This window comes from Danio rerio, chromosome 2 (assembly GCF_052040795.2).
Source record: "Danio rerio strain M-AB ecotype USA chromosome 2, GRCz13ab, whole genome shotgun sequence".
Taxonomy (NCBI): Eukaryota; Metazoa; Chordata; class Actinopteri; order Cypriniformes; family Danionidae; genus Danio; species Danio rerio.
The window spans coordinates 63,360,949-63,387,943 of NC_141022.1; the positions used below are offsets into that span (position 1 = coordinate 63,360,949).

Sequence of the window (26,995 nt, forward strand, 5' to 3'; positions counted from 1 at the left end):
AAATAAAGAAATCTGTGTTGAAGATTGGCAATCATTTAAGCTGGACGTCTCATTTTCATCTGAAAGGAGGGTAACTGATCACTTTTAAAAGAGTGCAACTACAATTAAATAAACTAAATGTACATACACATTTAAAAAGCTAATCCAGTCACACAAATGACAGCTGTATTCATTATTAAATGACACAAAATAACAAGCAGTTATTATAAATGACAGTATTTCCCATTGATACCGTTTCATAATACTGGAGATTTGTTGAGCAACAGATTGAGCCAGTCTTGTTTGAAACTCTTCATTTAATCTCAGCATCTCATAATTTCATAACACAATTCAAAACATTTGATCTCCACTGTTTAAATGATAATTATTTATAAATTTTTTGCAGAAAAACAACAAAACGACTTTTTATTGCAGAGGACTGATCATTTCAGGATGAGCATTGCACATGATGTATTTACAGCAGCCCAGCGTTTGTTCTCCAATGCAGATCAATGACAGAACAGCAGTTGTGCTCATACACGTGTGCGTGATGTTAAACCCAGAGCTGATATTCTCACCATCAGACACGGTATAATCAGGACTTGTGATGTTCTGGAATCATTCAGCTGCAGATTTAACTCTTGTGTGCTGATTCTGACTCCTACTTTGGCCTCATCTTTCTGTATTTCAGCAAGTGGAATGATTTCGCTGACTTTTGTTTAAAATCTCAGAACCACACTCAGATGGACTCGCCTGTTTCTGATGTTGGTGCTGTTTTTGCTTCATTGACTTCCATTATAAGCACATTTATTAGATGCAAATAAAATACAGCATATAATCATGCATTCTGGATTATTGCTGGTTTTCCCAGCTCATTTCTCCTACTAAAGTGATAGATTGCCTGTCCTCCCAACAGGGAAAACCAACAACTATACAGAATGCAGGATGATCTGCTGCCATGGCTTTACAATCAAGAAATGTGGTTAAAATGGAAGCACATCACCAACAACACGCCAAAGGGGAGTCGATTTAAACAGTACACAAAGGGTTAAAGCCGCCGCTCCTGTGTGATTATGATGAGATGATGAGCAGTGCATTGTGGGATGTTGAAGTTATTATGACGTCTGCTGTGATGTGTACTAATGCAGTCAATTCTGCCTGAGGTAAATCTACCCACATTTGCAGATATTCTGATGGCTTTAGCACAGATCGTTCTAGGTGTACAGTTGAAGTCAAAAACTTTTTCACAGTATTTCCTGTAATATTTTATTCTTCTGGAGAAAGTTGTATTTTATTTTGACTTCACTAAAACTTTACACATTTTTAAAATAAACAAGGTCAATTTTTATTCATTCACTCGTTCATTTTCCTTTGGCTTAGTGTCTATTTCAGGAGTCACCACGGCAGAATGAACCGCCAACTATTTCAGCACATATTTGAAGCTTCAGGTTGCAATCTAGACACCTAAACACCCATACACACTCACGCTCATACACTACGTGAAGTTTATTTATAAACTAATGTCGAGAGGATCACGTGCTTATGATTGATCACAGCCGGTCCTGCATTATCCAATTCATGATTCACCAATCAGACGAGTCCTAAGCCACTATAAACACCCTCAGCTCCAAAACACAGCCATCTTCGTTTGGTTATTGCTCTGATCTTATTGCCTTTTGGGGTGTTCTTCAATACGCAGCTGCTGTCCCTGAGTCATTTAAGGCATTTTGGGGAGTTCTCAAAATCTACCTGAGCTCAAACTCCCCTCTCGCCTTGCAAATGGGAGGAAGCCCCAAACTCGAGGATCTAATGAGCTCAGGGCTCTCTCCCGGGACAGCATGCCAAACGCTTTATAATCAATCATCAGCTGAGGGCGAACTCTTGTAGTGAAGGTTATTTACACACTAATGTCGAGAGGATCACGTGCTTATGATTGACCACAGCCGGTCCTGCATTCGCCAATTCACGATTCACCAATCAGACGAGTCTTAAGCCACTGTAAACACCCTCAGCTCCATATCACAGCCATCTTGGTTTTGAAGAATCCCCCCTTCCTCCCCTACTCCTCCTCCTTTCCTAGATGGGCGGCACGGTGGCCCAGTGGTTAGCACTGTTGCCTCACAGCAAGAACGTCACTGGTTCTAGTCCTTACCAAGCCAGTTGACGTTTTTGTACGGAGTTTACACGTTCTCCCCGTGCTCACGTGCGTTTCCCCCGGGTTCCCCGGTTTCCTCTCACCATCCAGAAACATGCAGCTTAAGTTAATTGACTAATCCACATCAGCACATAGACATGCTAGTCAGTAGTTATCTGTTAAGAGCGATCACTATCTGTTCATCAGCTACTACAGCAGGGGAGTTCTCCACATCTACCTGAGCTCAAACTCCCCTCTCACCCTGCAAACGGGAGGGAGCCTCAGGCTCGAGGATCTCATGAGCTCAGGGCTCTCTCCCGGGACAGCATGCCAAACACGCTTTATAATCAATCATCAGCTGAGGGCGAACTCTTGAAGGCCAGTTTAGTTCATTATTTCCCCTATAGCGCATGTGTTTGGAGTTTGAGGAGTCGAACCAGCAACCTTCTTGCTGTGAGGGCACAGTGCAACACCCCTGAGCCACCGTGCTGAGTTAAGTCAATATTATTAACCTAGTTAATCCTTTAAATAGCAGTTTTTAAATTCAGAATACTAGTCTTGCAAAATAAATAAGTTTTGACTTCAACTGTATTTGGCTGAAACTGGACTCAACAGGTTTGTTTCACAGTGGACATTTGTTTTTATGGTAGATCAGTGTGTGTTTAGTCCCTTATAAGATACGATGAAGTTAGATGAGCATTTTCTAATGCTTCAGAATGGATTACACACAAATATTTACTTGACGAAGTGTAATTCGCCCTTTATTCACCGCACCAAGACTGTGTTGAAACTGGGCAATATTTGCTTTACATCCAGATTCACACTCATTGCCCTTTGTATTTATTGCTAGTCTTCCCAGCAGGCGTCACACTTATTTTCACTGTTACTGTCATATTTCTCAATGTCTTTGAAAAAGCACTTCATTTATTCTGAATAAACCTGAATAAGATTCATCTGCAGTGTGAATGATGACCCATAGGGGGCGCAACCACTATTCTGTACAATATCAATGGCCACATTTACTCTTATTAAAATGTGTTTTCATTAGTCCAATCACAAGTGGATGCCAGTAAATATCAGCGTACACACTGGATGGGTTTCTTCCACAGTGTAATAATCGCTCATGTGGTCGAATGTGTTCAAAAATAGAAATACACTGAGGAACAAGAGAACTAAGTGACTTTTGCAAATCAATGTTCATATTTGGAAGCATTAAAACAAACCCGCTGGGCTACACTTTAAAAGATTGTCGGCACCAATATTAACACAACTATGTGCATTCTGAGTTCAAGTCTCGACTCTCTGACCTTTCCCAAACTTTTATGACAGCAATAAACTGAAACATTTTATTGTATTTCAGCAAAGTTCTTCATCTGTTAAAGGTTTAAGGGGACATGTTGAGAGAGTACACAGATCACTGTGGATATCTAATTTTCCATTGTTATTGATTTGTTATCCTGTGCACCTGTACACCAGGTAACATCGCTTCAACCAACAGTACACTCTTACTGAACACATGAACTGAACACCAGATAGACACGCAATTGATTTTTGGCCGAACACTTGTGATCAGATCACTGAAAACATGTTATATACCAAGTTGAAACGAGCCTGTATTAGCGTCCATGCTATAGGACAATATGGTTATGCTAATTATAAGTTGTGTAACAGGTGTTATATTATATATATTAATTTCACTCAAAATTCTCCTTGTTATTCATCAAATATTTTTATTTAATTGTGTATTGTCAAAGTTGTTCTTTAATTATCTTATATTTCAGAGTTAATGAAATCATAGTTGTGTGATTTTTCAATGTATTGGTGTATTTTGGAAAATTGTGCGTGGCCCCTTTAAGTGTCATTTTCCGGGTCACGGCACCAATGTGACCGGTCCTCGCTTTACTCTGCGTTGTGTTGTGATTAGGCGAAAGGAACCAGTCATATGAGAATTAACAGGCTTTTATTCTGCATGAATAAAACAAACAAATGGCAAAGCTGAGTATGTGCCTTCCTTAGGAGCTCACCAACCTCTCCTCAATCGCGTTTGACGCGAACTGACATAAATCAGGTTGAAGTGTGTTTACATATGTGTTTATGCTTCTGTTATGTTTTTGAATTTATGTATAATGTTTCTCTCTTTTTTTTTGGTGTATGTAAACACACTTCAACCTGATTTATGTCAGTTCGCGGCAAACGTGATTGAGGAGAGGTTGGTGAGCTCCTAAGGAAGGCACATACTCAGCTTTGCCATTTGTTTTTTTTATTCATGCAGAATAAAAGCCTATTAAATCCCATATGACTGGTTCCTTTCGCCTGATCACAACACAACGCAGAGTAAAGCGAGGACCGGTCACAGTTGCAGTTTCCTCTCTTTAACTCAGGGGTGCCCAAACCCTGTCCTGGAAAACCGATGTCCTGCAGAGTTTAGCTCCAACTCACTTCAGGCCAGGAAGATTATAGTTTACCTAACTAGTTCTGGTGTGTCTGATTGGGGTTACAGCTAAACTCTGTAGGACACTGACCCTTCAGGACCGAGTGTGTGCACCCCTGCTTTAAATATATGAGTTCTTTACAGTCAGATAGATTTTAATAATCAGTTATTGTTGTTTTTGACTAATCACCTGCTTTAAGAGAGTCATTCTGGAAATGATTATAACCGTGTCATACTATTGTGCCATTATTGTTGTAGCTCAGGGATGGGCAACTTTGGTCCTGGAAAACCACTGTCCTGCAGAGTTTTGCTAAGACCTTAATCAAACACTGACAATCAGTTCTTTGAGGCTGCTTTCACACCTGTGAATGGATTCAGCTGTTCTGAAACAGAGATTAAAATTGATGCAGTGCTGCTCTTTGCTCTTGGAGCGGTTCGCTTTCACACTGCAAAATTTCTAATCGGACCAAAAGAGCTAAAACAAGTCACGTGCGAGTAAACTCTCCTTACATTGGTCAGAGTGTCAGGGTTTATTTTGCAGCGTCCCGCTCAGCTGTCAGGAGAGGTGGTGGTTTGGTGGTGATTGACAGGATGCGTGACGTGTCTGAGGAGAGACACGGTGGGGAGGGGTGAGAAGGGTGCACGACGATGCCTATTTGAGGACTGGGAGGGAGACGCGAGAATACCGGGAGATCATCACTCGTTTGCGGGCATCCGGAGACTCGCGAAACTTCCCGCCATACTCATAATTCTCTCTTCATATAGCCGTAAGCCTATTACATATCCATAAACACTGTGATATAACCGCGCTCGGATCGTATCGCTTTCTCACTGCAATCGAACCGCTCCAGGGTTCGTTTCAATCGAGCCGAGACCACCTCACTCAGACGGTCTCGGAGCGATTACTTTGGCGCGGAACAGAGCGCGATTGCCCTGTTCACATATGCCAAACAAACCGCGCTAACTGGGCAAACGAGACACGTTCCCAAACAAAAGTGTAGGTGTGAAAGCACCCTAAGATCACTGGAAAGCTCCAGACAGGAGGGTCTGATTAGGAATGAAGGCAAACGCTGCAGGTCCTCTTGAACAGTAGTTCCCAATTCCGGTCCTCTGGACCCCCCGCCCTGCACATTTTGTATGTCTCTCTTACTTGACACACAAGGATCAGTTCATGGATTTCTTTGTTAATGAGCTGACGATCTGAATCAGGAAGACATACAAGATTTGCAGATCAGAGACTGGAATAGGGAACCACTGTTCTAGAACTCAGTTGAAGCTGTAGTGAGGACTTCACTGTTCTCGGAGAGATAAAGCCACAGCCTTTATCCCTGTACTTATCATTCAGGATTTTAGTCTTCCAGATCTGGTGAAGTGCGGCTTACAGTCACGACACACTCTTCCCTCGCTCTTTGAGTCCTCAGCTCAGAGTAGAGCCGATCGTCCAGTGTGGACAGCAGTTTGTCTGATGGACTGATGTCGGCAAGTGTGTGATGAATATAGTCCTGATCCGGGTTTGCAGAATCCGGTATGAGTGTATCTACATGTGAACTAATCACACTTATTATCTGTGTATGTGGATCTGTGGGATGCACAGTTGTTCCAGAGTCCTTCGGTGTCCCACAATCTCTGGCAGTGTTGTCCTGTGATTTCGATGAAAATAAATATCGGTGTAAGTTGTTGCTGCTGTTGTTTGCGTTTTCCTCCAGGTCTGGACCAGAACTTGGCTCTTCTAGTGGAGGACCATCATTCCCAGATTCCAGACTGTCTTTTTCATTCTCAGGTGTTTCTGTACCTGTTGCTCCCTCGCTGGCCTCCTCATCTGCTGCACTAGCGATGCGAGGTAAGGTACTGTGGTATCGTGTATCCAGTGGGTAGTTGGCACTGTCGCCTCTGCGTAGCGGATAGCAGCGCTGGCGCTCTAGGGACGGTGAGTATCGAGCGGCTCCAGGGTCGCTGTACTGTTTGCTGCGCTGCCACTGCTTTCGGAGATGAATTCGGGACCGGTGCCGGTGTCGCAATGAGGGTGAACCCTGTTGGTCAAACTGGGGATCATGCCTTAGAAATTCATTAAACAGCGCCTCCGTCTTCTCATCGATGCTGTAGTCTCGGCGGCGGAATCGTAGCCTAGGTTTGGTCGTCGGTTGTGTCTCTTGGCTCTTTGGAAGCTCTGGCTCCAAACTTGCCTCATCCTCCAGCTCCTCTTTAAAAAGCCTCGCTTCAAAACTCTCACAAACTGTTCCTTTACGGCCAGAATTGGTGAAGAAGCGGCGTCGCTCAGACGCTGTCTTTCCAGAGCCGCTTCCGAATAGTCTGAGTTCCTCTGGAGCTTTGCATGGAGCTTCAATCGAGGCATAGCCACTGTCCATCTGCAGGAGCTTGCGGTTGTTTGTTTCTCCATCGCTGCCTCTTTCAGAGTCCAGACTCTCTCGTCCGTTTCTTCTCTGTCCAACATCCCTTATCGTATCATCATACGGCAGCTCCCCATCCAAATCATCATCGATGTCCTGCGACTGGTAGCTGGGAATGCCTGTTCTGGAGGCTCCTGCGGAGCAGACGCTGTCGGCATCGCTGCGTGTAGAGTCTCTGTCATTGCTGCTCAAGTCTGAGGAAGCATACTGCTCCAGAGACGCGCGCAGACTCCAGATATCACGGTACAGACTGGGCTGATCCAGGCTCTCCAACTGACCCATGGGTACAAACTCCTCCCCACCGCCTCCTGATGCTCCAGCCTCCATCTCCATTCCGTCCGCCTCTCCGTCCTCCATCTCCAGAGGTCTGTGAAGTGAAGGGAACACTGGAGGTGTGTCTTTTGCCCTTGTGTCCGTGTTGTTTGTGTGCTCCATTACAGCTTCCACCTCTAATCTGTAGGAGTGAACATACAGGAATAAGAGTCTGAGCCAAAAGAAGGATTTCTTTCAACAACAAACTCCAGAAAGAGAGGTAAACATCATTCTTAATGTTATGGATATAGCGATTTAAATGAAACCATTCTAGTAGATGCATCATGGTTCATCTATAAATGATTCTAAATTCTTATATCGAAATGTCAGACAAGACTTAAACAAGGAGCTGAGATTTAAGTGCTGAAGTTTGATGTGCATTGGAGATGCCAAGAATTAGAGCAGACGTGTCCAGTCCTTCTTTTCTAAAACCCAAAGCTTTCAACTGAGCTGTACAGTACAGATGAATTCAATACAACTCACCTTGATCAGGCTTAGGTTTCCAATACAACACTGTACTGTTCAGGGGAAATTAACCACAACTAGCTAAACAAGTTCTTCAGGACTGCAAGAAACCTTCAGGTTAGTGTGTTTGGGAGATCAGAGTAAACCTCTGTGAGACACTAGAGGAGAGCTATCACCTGTTTCTCAGGTAGGAGATGAAGGGAAGTGAGTTTTGTCATGTAGACATTTACCCATACTTGAAATTGTGCTTTTAACACGTCCAAGTGCACACATGCATATTGAGTGAGGAGTGAGAGCGCACAGTAATTAGGGGTTCATTGCCTTGCTCAGGGCAGCTGGTAATTGAAGATGGATCTTCAACTCCTGCTTGCACCGGGAATCAAACCTGCAACCTTTTGATGAAGTCCACCTCCCTAACCATAAAGGCTGGTTTATACTCCTGCAGCGAGAGCACGTGGATGGTCAGGCACAACCTTTGTGCAGTCACAGACCCTTCGATGTGCATCTCTCAAATTATCTAACTGCACATCGTGACGATGCATTGTGCAACCTCTGTTATTGGTTGGCTTGGTATAGATGACAAAACTGGGCGGGGCCCAGAAACATAGAGTCAGAGCGAGCCCGATTGAAATAAGTCTTTAACAACTGTGGAGTCCCGTTAAGAAGCTCTAGGGGAGACTTTTGTGTTGTGTTTAGCTTATGATTAAAGCTGTTGCATGTCCGCCAGTTCCCACCTCTGAATGAGCGAGATTGAGCTATTTGTACTTTAACATAGCTTTATAGGTTTTTCTGGTGTGTGCCGCGGAGAAACTCGGTACAGTGGAACCAAAAACCCCTCTGTCAGCTTGTGTTTCGGAAGTGTTATTGCAGAGAAACACAACCAGAATGCAGGAGTATAAAAGCACAGCTAAACACAAGGCAAGGTACACTCCATGACTTACGGCAATCACTCGACACAGAAGTATAAACCAGCCTATAGGACACAACTTCCCCAGCGGGGTGTGTGTGTGTGTGTGTGTGTGTGTGTGTGTGTGTGTGTGTGTGTGTGTGTGTGTGTGTGTGTGTGTGTGTGTGTGTGTGTGTGTGTGTGTGTGTGTGTGTACCTGCTGAGGGCAGACGGAGCTCCGGCAGTGGTGTCTAAAGATCCAGCTGAGAGGCGTCTTGGCGGCTCCGTCTGCGGCTGAACGCAGGGTTTCCTCATCAGGAAATGATCAACTCCATCATTCGGCAAGGTTTCTTCTGCTCCCTGATCCAGAGTCTCGCTGGCTGCCCGCTGCCTCTGAAACACTCGCCTCCGAGGAGAACCTAGGAGGACACAAGAATTAGAAAAATATGTATAATGTGTAGTGTAAATAATGAGCTCTGCTCTGATACACAGATATTCTATAGAGATGTTTTATAAAGCGCAAGAGAGATGACGGTGAGAGCTGCGAGATATGACACAGTGCATTGAGCACTCTTATTCAGCATGTGCCTGTTATCTTGTTACAAACATATGCAGCTAATTTCACAATATACACGTTAAACTAAGATACGGTTAAAGGGTCATGAAACACCAGAACACACGTGTGGAGCTGTTGACAGTCATATCTGTGTCCCGCGCTGCTATAAACACTATTAGCAGGCACGTGCACACATAGGGCTCAACCTGTGCAGTGCACATGCCCTTTTTAGTCTTGGATAGAAAGTGCCCTTCCAAAATGATCAAGAGTCGCGACGCGCACACCCTCCATCCCGCCTTTGAGTAGGCGCGTGACAACATCGCTCTTGAGTACGCGTGCTCAACCCCCCCACCCCACCCCACCCCCGTTTTACAGTACGCACGCGAGAACACAGATGATCAGAACACGCGTGCGACAACACTGCTCTTCAGTACGCGCACAACAACAACAACCCCCCCCCCCCCCCCTTAACAATTAACAAACAAAGCAAAACAAAAGAAGAGAAACGCACCTCATGTTCACAGTAACCGTATAACAAGACTAAGCAATTGGAGCATGCCTCTGTGCCGCTTTTAAAGTCCATGTAATCAGTTCATAACCATCCTCCGACTGTGTGTGTGTGTGTGTGTGTGTGTGTGTGTGTGTGTGTGTGTGTGTGTGTGTGTGTGTGTGTGTGTGTGTGTGTGTGTGTGTGTGTGTGTAACCAGCGGAATCTGGAACAGGCGCATGTCAGTGATCTTAGTGTGTAACTTTATTGTACGGATTTAATCGTAATAATCTAGGAAAAGTCTGTAAAATAACGTTAATAATGCTTTTCTGTAAACATTTTAAAGAAAACATCTGTAGATTTATTATTTTTTGCGCTTTATTTCAACAAAGAAATTTTACCGTAATTTTATGTTTTTTGTTTGGCAGCCGTAGCTGCCAGTCGTTTGACCTTTTTTTTTTTTTTTACAGCGCACTTAATTACAATTCATTACTTTAATTTTACGTACTATTAAATGTACTTTTAAAAAAACAGGAAAAAACATTGTGTAAATAACACAGTTATTTTATAGTATAAAACAGACAAATTGCTGTAATTTGTCATTACTTATATAGTACATGAAATAACAGTCAAGCTGTTAATTTACACATATTGTTTGTAATTTTTACGAACTTTTGAATATAATTTAAAATAACAGAAAAAATACTGTAAAATAATACTGTAATTTCCCTGTGTAAAAAACACACATGTCAGTAATTTGTCTTTAATAATAAAGTACCTAAAATGAAAGTCAAACTGTTAATTTAGAGAGATTATTTGTCATTTTACCAAGTTTTGAATATAATGTGAAATGACAAAAAATTATGGTAAAAAATTTAGATTTTTTTTTTTCTGTAAATTATTATTTGTTTTTTTTTTGCAGTGTAGTTAGTATGGTCAGCAGAACTCTTTCAGTGTTTAAAGACAGACCTTAGTCAGAATGATTGAGTTACTCAGTGTACAGCAGGTTATCATCACTACAGTATTATGAAAGATCTGCTGTAAATGCTGCTCTCCCAGTGTAAACATGTGAATCAAACTATTACCGCCCTGGAGGATATACATCACTTTTTGTGACAGGATAGTCACAAAAACACATACACAACTTTCTGACGCTACCTACAGACTATATCTGAGTTAGCAAGAAATGCAGAGGGTTTATTCTCCCATTCGCTGTGCGGTATCAAACACTCCATCACCACTACACTCTTCCAGCAGTTCCTGCATCCAATATCTGGTTTGTCACAGGGGGCATGCAGGAAATATTCCTGAATGAAAGTAAAACTACACTGTAAAAAAATCCAAAATTTTACGGTTTATTTATGGCAGGGTGCCGAAAAAAAAGTAAAATAATGGATATTAAATTCCAGAAATTTCCTTAAATTAAAATTTCTGGTAAATTTCTGTCATTTAATATCCATTATTTACAGTAAATTTCTGTAATTTAATATCCGTTATTTTACGGGAAATTTCTGTAATTTAATATCCGTTATTTTACGGGAAATTTCTGTAATTTAATATTCGTTATTTTATGGTACATTTCTGTAATATAATATCCGTTATTTTATGGGAAATTTCTGTAATTCAATATTCGTTATTTTACGGGAAATTTTTGTAATTTAATATCCGTTATTTTATGGTCAATTTCTGTAATTTAATATTCGTTATTTTACGGGAAATTTCTGTAAATTAATATCCGTTATTTTATGGTAAATTTCTGTAATTTAATATTCGTTATTTTACGGGAAATTTCTGTAATTTAATATCCGTTATTTTATGGTAAATTTCTGTAATTTAATATTCGTTATTTTACGGGAAATTTCTGTAATTTAATATTCGTTATTTTACGGGAAATTTCTGCAATTTAATATCCGTTATTTTATGGTAAATTTCTGTAATTTAATATTCGTTATTTTATGGTCAATTTCTGTAATTTAATATCCGTTATTTTATGGTAAATTTCTGTAATTTAATATTCGTTATTTTACGGGAAATTTCTGTAATTTAATATTCGTTATTTTACGGGAAATTTCTGCAATTTAATATTCGTTATTTTATGGTAAATTTCTGTAATTTAATATTTGTTATTTTACGGGAAATTTCTGTAATTTAATATTCGTTATTTTATGGGAAATTTCTGCAATTTAATATCCGTTATTTTATGGTAAATTTCTGTAATTTAATATTCGTTATTTTATGGTCAATTTCTGTAATTTAATATCCGTTATTTTATGGTCAATTTCTGTAATTTAATATTCGTTATTTTACGGGAAATTTCTGTAAATTAATATCCGTTATTTTATGGTAAATTTCTGTAATTTAATATTCGTTATTTTACGGGAAATTTCTGTAATTTAATATTCGTTATTTTACGGGAAATTTCTGCAATTTAATATCCGTTATTTTATGGTAAATTTCTGCAATTTAATATCCGTTATTTTATGGTCAATTTCTGTAATTTAATATCCGTTATTTTATGGTCAATTTCTGTAATTTAATATTCGTTATTTTACGGGAAATTTCTGTAAATTAATATCCGTTATTTTATGGTAAATTTCTGTAATTTAACATTAGTTATTTTTCGGTAAATTTCTATAATGTAATAACCATTATTTTATAGTAAATTTCTATAATTTAATATCCATTATTTTCCAGTAAATTTCTGTCATTTAATGGTCGTCATTTTACTTTTTTTTTTCTCTCTGCACCCCAGCTGCCGGAAATAAACCGTAAAGTTATGGATTTTTTTTTTTACAGTGTGCTGTACTGCAGTTAAAGTCCACAAATTAATTATTTGGTAAATAATTTGATTACTGATGTCCATGTAAGCACAGTCAATGACTATGTTTACAGGGACATCAGTAAAAGAATGATTTGCTTTAATCTAATTAAGAGAATAATGAGACTAAAGTGTTTACATGAGTTGCTTTTTGAGTGTTACTTTCATGATCGCGTTTAACGTTATAGCACATAATTCAACTAACGTCATTGCGTCACCGCACTATCCGCATTTCCTCTGCAGTTTCATGTAATTTAATTTTTAATTTGTCGACTTCATTGGATGCAACTATGAACTGCTGGAAGAGTGTAGTTTTAACGGAAGTTCATGCCGCATGCTGAATGGAAGAAAAAAGCCTCCGCATTTCACGATGCCGGTGTCTGCACTGACTCGATAGGTGCAAAGACTGTCAAACAGCCACACCCGTGCTGCAAAACGCTGCCAGAAGCCCTTCATGATGGTAATAACTCGATTAAGGTGTTTAAATGTCTGTGCTGCACTTCAATAATACGTCTAGAATCAGCATACTCCACACGGCTTAAATCCATTCCTCTTTACTTCGATTATGACCTTAATCTGATTGAATTAATAATAAATAGCTGTTGTTTACATGGTCAACTCTCAACCAGAGTATTGTCTTAATCGCATTAATTATCGTGTCCATGTAAACGTAGTCACTGTCTTTCTCCTGATAATCAGCACGGGCCCAAACTGAAACTTTATAGGGTAACACTGAATAAATGTATAATCCAATAAACCCACATTTTGCATTGAGCTGTAATGCTTCACAAAACTGCTTACTCCTCCTTAAAGCCTCAGGTTTTCAAAATAAGAGTCCTACACAGTGTGTAAAATGCATGCTTAGATGAACATAAGGGGGAAATGACATTGCTATAATCTCACTAGGCAACTGTGTCCAATCAAACGCAGCCTGACTGAAAAACAGTCAAATAGGGATCACAAGCGCCCACAGCAGGTTCTGTTGATCCAGATCTTGCTAGCTTGAAACAGATGTTAATATGAGCAGATATTAATATGCGTCTCTATGGAGATCCCAGTGTAGCCGCCATTATGGCTCATTGTTTTTCTTGTTTGTCACGGGTCACGTGACTGATCAATGGTGCAGGATTTGAAGAACAGAATGGCATCCGTTTGCAGAGATGCATTTAAGGGGTTCAATAGAATGTAATGTCTAGATAGCGGTCAGATCAGATTAAACACATGCAGTGGCCCGCTCTGAACAGCAGCCGAGACTGCAGCTTGTTTTGCAGGAGCTCATGGGCAGGTTTTGCCGCCAAACAGCCGTGAAGACTCCCTCATTCCTCAGTAATGAGCGTTTAATGCAATATACTATTCTGAAATGAGCCGCGGCGCTGACTGACCTTTCACATCAGCTGAAGATTAATCTGATTACTGTGGGATTCATTTATCAGCGATTCGTCAGAGAAATCTCACAGAGATCACATGACCAAACTAAATTGAGCTCCTCTGGCCGCATTGATCCGCTATTGATTCCTCTGCTCCAGGATCAGTCAGAGCTGGTGTGAAACTGTGTTTGAGCTGACTGTGATTTACGGAGGAGTCACTCACACAGGTGTGTGTGTGTGTGTGTGTGTGTGTGTGTGTGTGTGTGTGTGTGTGTGTGTGTGTGCGTGTGTGTGTGTGTGCACCTCGTGTGTCCAGGCTGGCCGCTCTCTGCATGGTCTCCTGTCTCCACTTCTTGACGCTGAACAGCGGAGCGGCTCCCTCCAGGCTGGCATGGCGGCGCAGTTTCGACAGGAAGTGGAACATGCCGCCCTGAGCAGCTGGACAGGAAGTGGAATCTCTGTCCGTCAGCAGACTGTGGCTCATCACCTCAATCTGGAGGTCACACAGAGGTCACAGCCTCAGCACAACACTACAGAGTTAGAAAAGTGTGTGTGTGTGTGTGTGTGTGTGTGTGTGTGTGTGTGTGTGTGTGTGTGTGTGTGTGTGTGTGTGTGTGTGTGTGTGTGTGTGTGTGTGTGTGTGTGTTTCCTCACAGTTTGTGATCGTGTGTGTTTCAGGCTGGAGTTCAGAGAGTCTCCAGGAAGAGCAGAGCTGGAGATCTGAACACTCCACTGTCCTGCAGCGTCCGGCACAGCAGCGTCAGATGCCTGCACACAAACACACACACACACATATTATACACACGTATATATTTGAAAAGAAGTGAACGAGATGTGCTGTCACTGCAGACTGTCCGCTTTAATTTGAGGCTGTTTACATCCACATCAGGTGAGCGCTGATGAATATGAATGATGAGCGAATTTGTGCCTCCCACTTGTTAAGGGTCCAAAAGTAATTAGTCAGAATAATAATCAAATCAAACGTTCTCTTTTGAATACTTGGTTTAAATCCTCGGCAGTGGATTACAGCCTGAAGTCTGGAGCGCAGAGACTTCAGCAGACGCTGGGTTCAGTCCTGCTGGTGCTGTCTTCAGCTCCTGCTTGCTCTTGGGGCATTTCCCCTTCAGTTTTGTCTGAAATGCATGCTCAATCAGGTTCAGGTCAGGTGATTGGCTTGGCCAGTGCATAACATTCCACTTCTCCTTCAGAAACTTCTCGTTTGCTTTTGCAGTATGCATCGGGTCATTCTCCATCAGCTCTGAAGCATTCGTTCTGGAGCGTTTGTCTGAATATGAGCGGAGAATATTGCCTGAGACACTTCAGAACTCATCCTGCTGCTGCTTTTTAGCATCACATCATCAATAAACACAAGAGAAGCAGTACTTATTGACAGGCATACATGCCCACGCCATGACACCACCACCACCATGCTGCACTGCTGAGGATCAGGAGCAGCTCCTCTCCATACTCTCCTCTTCCCATCACTCTGGTACACGTTGATCTTGATCTCCTCTGTCTAGAGGATGTTGTTCCAGCACTGTGAAGGCTTTAACAGAACTCTAATCTGGCCTTCCTGTGTTTGAGGATCACCAATGGTTTACATCTTGTGGTGAACGCTCTGTGTTTGTAACGGAGGCCAGCTAGTGTGTGCTGTGCAGGTAAACCTCACTTCTCTGACCTCTAAGGGTGCTCTAGCGACAGCCGCTAGAGGTCATGGTCTTTAGCCTCCTTGTTAGAGCAACCCACTCACATGCGGAAGGTCGCCAGTTCGATACCAGCTCGGAGCAGGTTGGGTGATGTAGGACCGGCGGGGTTACATTGGTGCCATGACCCGGATGGGAGTGAGGTTTAGGGGGGTGGGTGTAACGGAGGCCAGCTAGTGTGTGCTGTGCAGGTAAACCTCACTCCTCTGCCCTCTAGAGGTGCTCTAGTAACAGATGCTAGAGGTCATGGCCATGCGGAAGGTTGCCGGTTCGATACCAGCTCAGAGCAGGTTGGGTTGTGTAGGACCGGCCGGGTTACATGTTAACTCTGGTGTTGTCTTCTCTTGAGTGTTGACTCTGACACACACACACACACACACACAGACCTGCCTCCTGGAGAGTGTTCTTGATCTGGCCAACTGTTGTGAAGCGTGTTTTCCTCACCAGGGAGAGAGTTCTTCAGTCATCCAGCACAGTTGTTCCGGGTCTTTTAGTGTCACTGAAATCACTGATGCGCTCTTTCTGTTTAAGAATGTTCAACACAGTTGTTTTGGCCACTTCTGATGTTCCTGCTCTCTCTCTCTCTCTCTCTCTCTCTCTCTCTCTCTCTCTCTCTCTCTCTCTCTCTAATGGGTTGGTTCTGTTGCTTCAGTCTAAAGCCTGATTTATACTTCTGCGTCAGGTGACCGGCGTAACCCACGGCGCAGGCAACGCGCGTGGCTGTGCATTTATACTTCTGCGCGCTGTCTCTGCCGGTCTGCATTAACACTTCCGAAACGCTAGTTGGCAGTGAGGTGTAAATGTTCCTCTGTGTCGAGTTTCTTCGCTACTTTTTTGCATTTCCTGAACACTTCCGGGATGTACAAGTGGCTCAAACTCGCTCATTTTGAGGCAGGAACCGGCAGACGTGCAACAACTTTAACTATGAGGTAAACACAAAACAAAACTTTCCATCCGGAGCTCCTTCACGGGACTCCACACTTGTAAACAATCGCTCGCGCGGCGTCGCGCCATTCGCGCGCCTCTCGGTCCCGCCCAGACTCGTCAGCGCTACCAAGCCGACCAATCACAGAGCTTATGCTACACGTCGTTGCGACGTGTAGTTACATTTTTTGAGAGGTGCACGTCAGTGACGGCGATGGCCACGGCGAAGGGCTATGCGTCAGCGCCGTAGCATACGCCGGTGTTTGACGCAGAAGTATAAATCAGGCTTAATGATGGTGACAGCTCTTTGGATCTCCTTTTGAGAGTTGACGGTAACAGATTCCCAATGCTAACAGCACACTTGAGATGAGCTCCTGAGCTGTTATCTGCTCACTGTAATTGGGATAATGAGGGAATAACACACACCTGGCCATGAAACAGCTGAGAAGACAACTGTCCAATTACTTTTGGTCCCTTAACAAGTGTGAGGCACATATGCAGACTGCTGTAACTCCTCCAGTGTTCACCTGATGTGGATGTAAACACCCTCAGGTTAAAGCTGACCGTCTTGCTTTCTTCACATCTTGCTTTCATTCAGTTCATTTCAAATCCGTTGAGTTGGTGTATAGAGACAAACATGTTAGAACTGTGTCAATGTCCTAATATAAATGGACCTGTCTGTACATACATATCAACACACACACACACACACACATACACATTTGCATTAAACCCACAGCTAGAGTAAATGATCTGCTGCTGAAGTGGACTGCTCCTGTACTTCTGAACAACTCTAGAATCAGCAGCCGTTCTTGATTTATGAAATAGAGTTAACAGCTGATTCCATTCAGGGATTATATTCAGACCTGGAATATGGCGAGTGGTGTGTGTGTGGAGGGCTGTGGTGCGCTGCTCTCTGCAGATTCACACTCCATGATGGTCAGGATCTTCAGCATCTGCAGGTGCGTCAGACGGGCCTTCTTCAGGTGGTGGAAGTCTCCTTCTGTCAGCGTGTACCTGACAGGTGCAGATAGACATAGATGAGTCACCTGTATGAGCCAGTCTGACCTTTGAATTTCATATTAGCCTGTCTGAACTTTGACCTTCATATGAGCCTGTCTGACCTTTAACCTTTGTATGAGTGAGTTTGACTTTCGTATCAGCCTGTCTGAACTTATGACCTCCATATGAGCATGCTTGACCTCTGTAAGAGCAAGTTTGAATTTTGTATAAGACTTCTTAAACTTTGTACATGCAAGTATTAACTTTTGACCTTCATGTGAATCTGACCTTTGACCTTATTAAAAGGAAGTATGCTTTTTGATGTTATCATGAGCTTGTCTGACTTTGAAACCTTCATATAGGTGTGTCTGACCTTCGACCTTTCTCAGAGTCTTTGGTGCTCTGCTCATACATGGCAGCCTCATTGAAGGAGACCCGTCGGCCGGTACAGGATGCAGACAGGAACTGCTCAGCATCCACGTTTCCATGACAACTGGAGGTAGACAGAGACTCTCCGCTCTCCAGTCTGATGGCCACATCTAAGGATGAAGGATAATATAAATGCTGTCTAATTCTGCTACTGTCAACTCTGCTACTGTCAACTCTGCTACTGTCAACTCTGTTATCGTCAACTCTGTTATCGTCAACTCTGTTATCGTCAACTCTGTTACCGTCAACTCTGTTATCGTCAACTCTGTTATGGTCAACTCTGTTATGGTCAACTCTGTTATCGTCAACTCTGTTATCGTCAACTCTGTTACCGTCAACTCTGTTACTGTCAACTCTGTTATCGTCAACTCTGTTATGGTCAACTCTGTTATCGTCAACTCTGTTATCGTCAGCTTTGTTATGGTCAACTCTGTTATGGTCAACTCTGTTATCGTCAACTCTGTTATGGTCAACTCTGTTACCGTCAACTCTGTTATCGTCAGCTTTGTTATCGTCCACTCTGTTATCGTCAACTCTTTTATTGTTACCTCTGTTATCGTCAACTCTGTTACCGTCAACTCTGTTATCGTCAACTCTGTTATCGTCAGCTTTGTTATCGTCAACTCCGTTATTGTCAACCCTGTTATCTTCAACTCTGTTATAGTCAACTCTGTTATTGTCAACTCCGTTATTGTCAACCCTGTTATCGTCCACTCTGTTACCGTCAACTCTGTTATCGTCAACTCTGTTATCGTTAACTCCGTTATCGTCAACTCTGTTATCGTCAACTCTGTTATCGTCAACTCTGTTACCGTCAACTCTGTTACTGTCAACTCTGTTATCATCAGCTTTGTTATCGTCAACTCTGTTATGGTCAACTCTGTTATGGTCAGCTTTGTTATCGTCAACTCTGTTATCATCAGCTTTGTTATCGTCAACTCTGTTATCGTCAACTCTGTTATCGTCAACTCTGTTACCGTCAACTCTGTTACTGTCAACTCTGTTATCATCAGCTTTGTTATCGTCAACTCTGTTATCGTCAACTCTGTTATGGTCAGCTTTGTTACCGTCAACTCTGTTATCATCAACTCTGTTATCGTCAGCTTTGTTATCGTCCACTCTGTTATCGTCAACTCTTTTATTGTTACCTCTGTTATCGTCAACTCTGTTATCGTCAGCTTTGTTATCGTCAACTCTGTTATGGTCAACTCTGTTATCGTCAACTCCGTTATTGTCAACCCTGTTATCTTCAACTCTGTTATTGTCAACTCTGTTATTGTCAACTCCGTTATTGTCAACCCTGTTATCGTCAACTCTGTTATCGTCAGCTTTGTTATCGTTAACTCCGTTATCGTCAACTCTGTTATCGTCAACTCTGTTATAGTCAACTCTGTTATCGTCAGCTTTGTTATCGTTAACTCCGTTATCGTCAACTCCGTTATCGTCAACTCTGTTATCGTCAGCTTTGTTATCCTTAACTCCGTTATCGTCAACTCCGTTATCGTCAACTCCGTTATCGTCAACTCTGTTATCGTCAGCTTTGTTATCGTCAACTCTGTTATCGTCAACCCTGTTATCGTCAACCCTGTTATCGTCAACTCTGTTATCGTCAACTCTGTTATTGTCAGCTTTGTTATCGTCAACTCTGTTATCGTCAACTCTGTTATCGTCAGCTTTGTTATCGTTAACTCCGTTATTGTCAACTCCGTTATCGTCAACTCCGTTATCGTCAACTCTGTTATCGTCAGCTTTGTTATCGTCAACTCTGTTATCGTCAACTCTGTTATTGTCAACTCTGTTACTGTCAACTCTGTTATCGTCAACTCCGTTATCGTCAACTCTGTTATCGTCAGCTTTGTTATCGTCAACTCTGTTATCGTCAGCTTTGTTATCGTCAACTCTGTTACCGTCAACTCTGTTATCGTCAACTCTGTTATCGTCAGCTTTGTTATCGTCAACTCTGTTATCGTCAACTCTTTTATCGTTACCTCTGTTATCAGCAACTCTGTTATCGTCAACTCTGTTATCGTCAACTCTGTTATCGTCAACTCTGTTATCGTCAGCTTTGTTATCGTCAACTCTGTTATCGTCAACTCTGTTATCGTCAGCTTTGTTATCGTCAACTCTGTTATCGTCAACTCTTTTATCGTTACCTCTGTTATCGTCAACTCTGTTACCGTCAACTCTGTTATCGTCAACTCTGTTATCGTCAAGTCTGTTATCGTCAACTCTGTTATCGTCAGCTTTGTTATCGTCAACTCTGTTATGGTCAACTCTGTTTTCTTCAACTCTGTTAATGTCAACTCTGCTACTGTTAACTCTGTTATCGTCAACTCTGTTTCCATCAGCTGTTATCATCTGCTCTTACCGTCAACTCTCTTTGCGTCAAATCTGTTACCGTTGCCTATGTTACCATCGCCTATGTTACCATCAACTGTTACCGTCAGCTCTGTTCTCGTCAACTCTCTTAACGTCGAATCTGTTACCATCAGCTGTTCCCATCAACTCTGTTATCGTCTACTCTCTTAACGTCGTATCTGTTACCGTAGACTCTGTTACCATATCTTATGTTACCATCGACTCTGTTACCATCAGCTCTTTTACCGTCACCTATGTTACCGTCAACTCTGTAACCGTAAACTCTATTACCGTCATCTAAATTATACATTTGTTGTATATCATTTCAGTTTGAGAAAAATTAATGCCTAAAATAAGAGGTAAATGATGCTATCCTTATTTACTTAATAGACGAAAGCAAATATTTAAACTTTTAATCTCTATCACCTTGACAGTGTAACTGTGTTTGTGTTTTACAGTGTGGTTACCATGAACGGGCTGACTCTCCTCTATGTATGTCGTGTTGGTCTTCTCCAGGTCATCACTGGCTCTAAATATGAGAAGAACACAAACATCTTCATCTTCATCATCATCACCATCATCATCATCATCATCACCATCATTACCATCACCACCATCATCATCACCACCACCATCATCATCATCATCACCATCATCACCATCATCACCATCATCATCATCATCACCACCATCGTCATCATCACCATCATCATCATCACCATCATCATCATCATCACCACCATCGTCATCATCACCATCATCATCATCACCATCATCATTATCATCACCATCATCATCATCATCATCATCTGTGCTGAAGCTTCTGATATCAAATGGTTAGTTTAATATCTTAAGTGATGCTGTACGTTTCTCTCCTAATGCATGAAAACACCATCATGTGTGTGTGTGTGTGTGTGTGTGTGTGTGTGTGTGTGTGTGTGTGTGAGAGAGAGAGAGAGAGAGAGAGAAAGAGAGGTGTGTGTGTAAGAGAGAATGTGTACGAGTATGTCTGTGCGTGCAAGCGTGTGTGTGCTTGTGTGCCCACCTGGAGTATCGTCGTCCCCCTCGACAGCAGCGGTGGCAGAAGATCAAGAGTAGTGAGAGAATGATCAGCGTCCCGCTGGCGAACACACACACCAACACCAGCAGCAGGACATAGTTCTCCTGTGATCCTGACGCCAGAGGAACGTCCTGACACACACACACACACACACACACACACACATTATCAAAGTGACCAAAACAAAGTGCTGTTGCTGCAGTGAGACGTCAGGCTGGACTCTTCTGACTCCAGAACACACAGCTTGCTTTCATTTTGAAATATTTTACAGTAGAAGACAACATTATTTGCCCTCCTGAGATTTTCTTTTGGGCGGCACTGTAGCTCAGTGGTTAACACAGCAAGAAGGTTGCTGGTTCGAGCCTCGGCTGGGTCAGTTGGTGTTCCTGTGTGAAGTTTGCATGTTCTCCTCGTGTTGGCGTGGGTTTCCTCCGGGTGCTCCGGTTTCCCCCACAGTCACTTTAATCTGAACACTAGTGTCTTGATGAATGACTAGTCAAACATTATGTGCTGTCCTCATGGTGAAGAGAACAGACACCAGATTATAAATGTATTGGGGAAATCTCTCTGTGGAGAACTGAAGATCAGCTGTACATCAGTCTATCCCTCATCAGGATAATGAAGACCTCTCCATAGGCAGATCTTCAGCTTCTGTCTGTCAGAGTGAGAAATGAGGACACACGGGCTAAAATTAGAGACGAGTGTGTGTGTGTGTGTGTGTGTGTGTGTGTGTGTGTGCGCATATTCAGTGTGAAGCTGAGAGACGTCAGCGCTCAAACACTGATGCTGATTTTCCGAGCGTGACGAGTGTTCACTAATTAGTGTGCAGGTGCTGTAACACACACACACAGAAGTGTCCTCTGAGGGGCATCCCTCATGACATGGAGAGAATCTTCATGACAACCACATCTCCATGAGGCCCCTTCACACCTGAGGAGTTTCCTCACCTCCAACACAGACACACACACACACACACTAGCGCACAATCATACAGGTACTCACAATTACATAGACTAACACACACACACTCTAACAAACACAATCATACAGGCACTCTCAATTACATACACTAACACACACTCAATCTCACACACACAAACGTATTGGCACTCAATCACACAATAACACACACAAAAAAACATACAGACAATCAATCTCACACACACACACACACACACACACACATAAACATAGGCACTCAATTATACAAACACTAGCACACACACATTCACTTAGTAAAACACTCAAACACACTTGCGTACACTAACACACAACAATAATGCGGCTCACTCATTCACACTCACTCTTCCTCTCTCTCACACACACACACACACACACAAAATAAACACTATGGTGTAAATAATAAATGGATCGGTCTGGACATAAACGTGTGTGTGTGTGTGTGTGTGTATACTCACAGAGATTCCCATAAGAGTAAATGCCAACGTGTGTGAGTATTTCTGATTTGATTCATGTCCATGTGGTGTGTGTTGCTGACTGTAGAGGCTGTGTGTTGAACACACGCTGCACGTCATATGCTGAAAGTGATTCTGTACTCAGCCAATAACACAAGCTGTCTGTGTTGTTCTCCACAGCGGACGCAGTACAGAGAAACACCGATTTCAGAGAGACTCCCTCCGAGAGGAACATGCAGAGGAGAAACACACCAGGTGCGTGTGTGTGTGTGGTGGATGTGTTAGTTATCAGTGTGTCAGTTGTGGGTGTGTCAGTTGTGGGTTTGTTAGTTGTGGGTGTGTCAGTGTGTCAGTTGCCAGTGAGTCAGCTGTTTGCGGTGGGTGTGTCAGTTGTCAGTGTGTCAGTTGTTGGTGTGTCAGTGGTGGATGTGTCAGTTGTCAGTGTGTTAGTGGTGGGTGTGTCAGTGGTGGGTGTGTCAGTTGTGGGTGTGTCAGTTGTCATTGTGTTAGTGGTGGGTGTGTCAGTTGTGGGTGTGTCAGTTGTGGGTGTGTCAGTTGTTGGTGTGTCAGTTGTTGGTGTGTCAGTGGTGGATGTGTCAGTTGTGGGTGTGTCAGTTGTCATTGTGTTAGTGGTGGGTGTGTCAGTTGTGGGTGTGTCAGTTGTCATTGTGTTAGTGGTGGGTGTGTCAGTTGTGGGTGTGTCAGTTGTCATTGTGTTAGTGGTGGGTGTGTCAGTTGTGGGTGTGTCAGTTGTGGGTGTGTCAGTTGTTGGTGTGTCAGTTGTTGGTGTGTCAGTGGTGGATGTGTCAGTGGTGGGTGTGTCAGTTGTCATTGTGTTAGTGGTGGGTGTGTCAGTTGTGGGTGTGTCAGTTGTCATTGTGTTAGTGGTGGGTGTGTCAGTTGTGGGTGTGTCAGTTGTCATTGTGTTAGTGGTGGGTGTGTCAGTTGTGGGTGTGTCAGTTGTCATTGTGTTAGTGGTGGGTGTGTCAGTTGTGGGTGTGTCAGTTGTTGGTGTGTCAGTGGTGGGTGTGTCAGTTGTGGGTGTGTCAGTTGTCATTGTGTTAGTGGTGGGTGTGTCAGTTGTGGGTGTGTCAGTTGTCATTGTGTTAGTGGTGGGTGTGTCAGTTGTGGGTGTGTCAGTTGTCAGTGTGTTAGTGGTGGGTGTGTCAGTTGTTGGTGTGTCAGTTGTCATTGTGTTAGTGGTGGGTGTGTCAGTTGTTGGTGTGTCAGTTGTTGGTGTGTCAGTGGTGGGTGTGTCAGTTGTGGGTGTGTCAGTTGTCATTGTGTTAGTGGTGGGTGTGTCAGTTGTGGGTGTGTCAGTTGTGGGTGTGTCAGTTGTCAGTGTGTCAGCTGTTAGTGGTGGATGTGTCAGTTGTCAGTGTGTTAGTGGTGGGTGTGTCAGTTGTGGGTGTGTCAGTTGTCAGTGTGTTAGTGGTGGGTGTGTCAGTTGTTGGTGTGTCAGTTGTTGGTGTGTCAGTGGTGGGTGTGTCAGTTGTTGGTGTGTCAGTTGTTGGTGTGTCAGTTGTCATTGTGTTAGTGGTGGGTGTGTCAGTTGTGGGTGTGTCAGTTGTTGGTGTGTCAGTGGTGGGTGTGTCAGTTGTGGGTGTGTCAGTTGTCATTGTGTTAGTGGTGGGTGTGTCAGTTGTGGGTGTGTCAGTTGTCATTGTGTTAGTGGTGGGTGTGTCAGTTGTGGGTGTGTCAGTTGTCATTGTGTTAGTGGTGGGTGTGTCAGTTGTTGGTGTGTCAGTTGTTGGTGTGTCAGTGGTGGGTGTGTCAGTTGTGGGTGTGTCAGTTGTCATTGTGTTAGTGGTGGGTGTGTCAGTTGTGGGTGTGTCAGTTGTGGGTGTGTCAGTTGTCAGTGTGTCAGCTGTTAGTGGTGGATGTGTCAGTTGTCAGTGTGTTAGTGGTGGGTGTGTCAGTTGTTGGTGTGTCAGTTGTCATTGTGTTAGTGGTGGGTGTGTCAGTTGTGGGTGTGTCAGTTGTGGGTGTGTCAGTTGTTAGTGTTTCAGCTGTTAGTGGTGGGTGTGTCAGTTGTGGGTGTGTCAGTTGTTGATGTGTCAGTTGTCAGTGTGTCCGTTGTGGGTGTGTCAGTTGTCAGTGTTTCAGCTGTTAGTGGTGGGTGTGGCAGTTGTGGGTGTGGCAGTTGTGGGTGTGTCATTTGTCAGTGTTTCAGCTGTTAGTGGTGGGTGTGTCAGTTGTGGGTGTGTCTGTTGTGGGTGTGTCAGTTGTGGGTGTGTTAGTGGTGGGTGTGTCAGTTGTTAGTGTGTCAGTGGTCAGCTGTGGGTAGTTCAGTAGTGTCAGTAAGTTGTGGTGTGTTGTACTCACAGTGGTGAGGCGGGTCTGTATTGGAGACTCATCACTCATGGTCCAAATGTGTGTGTTTTACACCTGAAGAGCAGAGGAGAACATGACAAGACAGACAGACAGGTGTTTATTCATCCGTCTGAATGATCCAACATGATCAGATTCACTGCAGAACATCCATCTGTCCGACACACACACACACTCACACACTCACACACTCACACACCCTCCGTTCAGATGACCTGACACATTTGTATTTTTATTCAGTGAAGGTTTGTTGAGTATTACTATAGTTTACATTCAGAGTTTACTTATTTCTTCAGCTTATGTTAACATAATTAATAAATGTTGCCCCGGCAAACAACTGAGCAGAGCCCTTCAGCTGCAACATGCACATCTCATACCTCAGTCTGAATATTCCTGAGTGTCTCCACACCATGTAGACCATAATAAAAGTCTTTCTTTTTTCATCTTTAACTTGAATCATCTCTAAATTAGTGATGCAGGTCGTGTAAAGGGAAGCAATCGAGATGCACTGGACTGTGACACACACTGGTAGGACTAATGAAACACACACACACACACGTCCAGTCAGCGAATGAGAAGCTATAAACACAGTTAAACAGCCGCTTCATCCGGCATTCATTAAGTCTGTGAGCGACACACACAAGCATTTAAACAGCTTCCTGTGCCTCGCGCACTGAGTATTCATGAGGACACACACACACACACACACACACTCCTGAGCAGGCCGAGAGATGCCCACTGATGTCATCTCAGGCATTACAGGATTGATGGAGGATGCTGTGGTGTTCAGTGCTGAGCTGCAGAAAAGTAGGACACAGAATCTAAAATACAGCGCGCGTGCACACACACACACACACACACACACACACTCATTAACACGTCACATCTGCACACTGCAGGCTGTGTGAGTGCATTGCACTGGCCAGATCGTGCACAGTGCTGATCATAGATGAGTCTCTAACAGGAATACATGTATTGGAATATGCTGGAAAATATAAATAAAACATTTTAACAAAGAGGAAAAATCTAGAAAAACATCAAACAAATCCAACATTTGCAATAAGACGCTTTAATTTAAACGTGTTCTCTGAGAGATGTTCACTGACCACACTCCTGCTTCTGTTTAATAAAGCCTGTGTAGTTTATATATTGTTCATATTCACTAAGAAATGGAGAGAATTATTCATTTTCAAAAGTGTGTGTGCTCATTTACGCATATTTGCTGACCATTAATGACTTTATTTATTTTAATAACTGTCAGGAGCAGAATATGTGATGACTGAATTTGATTGTATTGTATATGAGCTATATGAATATAATGCCCTCACGCACACATGCATGTATCTGTGACTGCAGAGAGTTAGTGATGTTGTGGATCATCATGTCTTTGATTATGTTTCTCATTATTATCATATGTAGGCTCCTCTATGTTGTACAGGCAGTGTGTAATGCAGACAGTGTGGCTGTGCCGCGTCATGAGGCTGCTGTAGTTTCTTATGTAAGTGACTGATGGCTTCTTCTGCGCTCTTTTGTTATTCTCTGGTTAGTCTCGCGCGCCGCTAGTAACGCTAGTAAACCGCGCGCTGACGTCATTAGTTCTGTTTGATCGCCGCTGTTTAAATGTTGACGCGACGCGGTGAAACGAAACGCGTCCACATTCCGCGACGCGACACGCGGTGTGTTCTGTTCCACTCGCGGCGGGTACATTAGAGACGCGTCAGAAAACGCATTGGTTTATTAACGGGTGAGCGTGACGCGCGCTGAAACGCATCGCCAGTAAACGCGCGAGACGCTACAGATGTGTGGCTAGCGCCAGGGATCACTCACCTATCAGTAATTCATGCCGTCCGAGCGCGGGACGCGTTATAAGCGCTCACCAATGGCGCGACGCTCCGTTCATTTCATCCTAATGGCAGCCGAGTTTATGAAT

The 26,995-nt window shown here is 43.1% G+C and overlaps 1 protein-coding gene across 7 annotated transcripts; it reads right to left on the minus strand.

The window, feature by feature from the left end:
• Positions 1 to 278: 278 nt before the first annotated feature.
• Positions 279 to 26,995, minus strand: cbarpa (CACN subunit beta associated regulatory protein a). Of its 7 annotated transcripts, none has more exons than XR_015479151.1 (11): positions 26,893 to 26,995; positions 25,060 to 25,122; positions 21,305 to 21,450; positions 20,727 to 20,788; positions 17,846 to 18,011; positions 17,337 to 17,487; positions 14,498 to 14,611; positions 14,147 to 14,336; positions 8,833 to 9,034; positions 4,781 to 7,406; positions 279 to 4,010 (listed from the first exon to the last, which is right to left on the minus strand). XR_015479151.1 is itself a non-coding variant. In XM_087241659.1 (11 exons), exons 2-11 carry the CDS (start codon positions 25,096 to 25,098, stop codon positions 3,862 to 3,864), a joined length of 2,070 nt encoding a protein of 689 aa, XP_087097785.1. In that variant the 5' UTR covers positions 25,099 to 25,122; positions 26,893 to 26,995; the 3' UTR covers positions 279 to 3,861. The 7 variants fall into 7 exon arrangements, 2 of the variants coding, with proteins under 2 accessions (XP_087097785.1, XP_087097784.1); XR_015479149.1 differs by having other exon boundaries at positions 279 to 4,006; positions 4,687 to 7,406; XM_087241659.1 differs by having other exon boundaries at positions 279 to 4,006; positions 6,552 to 7,406.

Coding starts and splice junctions, on each gene's coding strand:
- cbarpa (XM_087241658.1), bottom strand. CDS start 25,098: ATGAGTGATGAGTCTCCAATACAGACCCGCCTCACCACT. Junction 21,451..25,059: donor TACAGACCCGCCTCACCACT/GTGAGTACAACA, acceptor TGTGTGTGTCAG/GACGTTCCTCTGGCGTCAGG. Junction 14,612..17,336: donor CACCACTCGCCATATTCCAG/GTCTGAATATAA, acceptor GTTTGTGTGCAG/GCATCTGACGCTGCTGTGCC.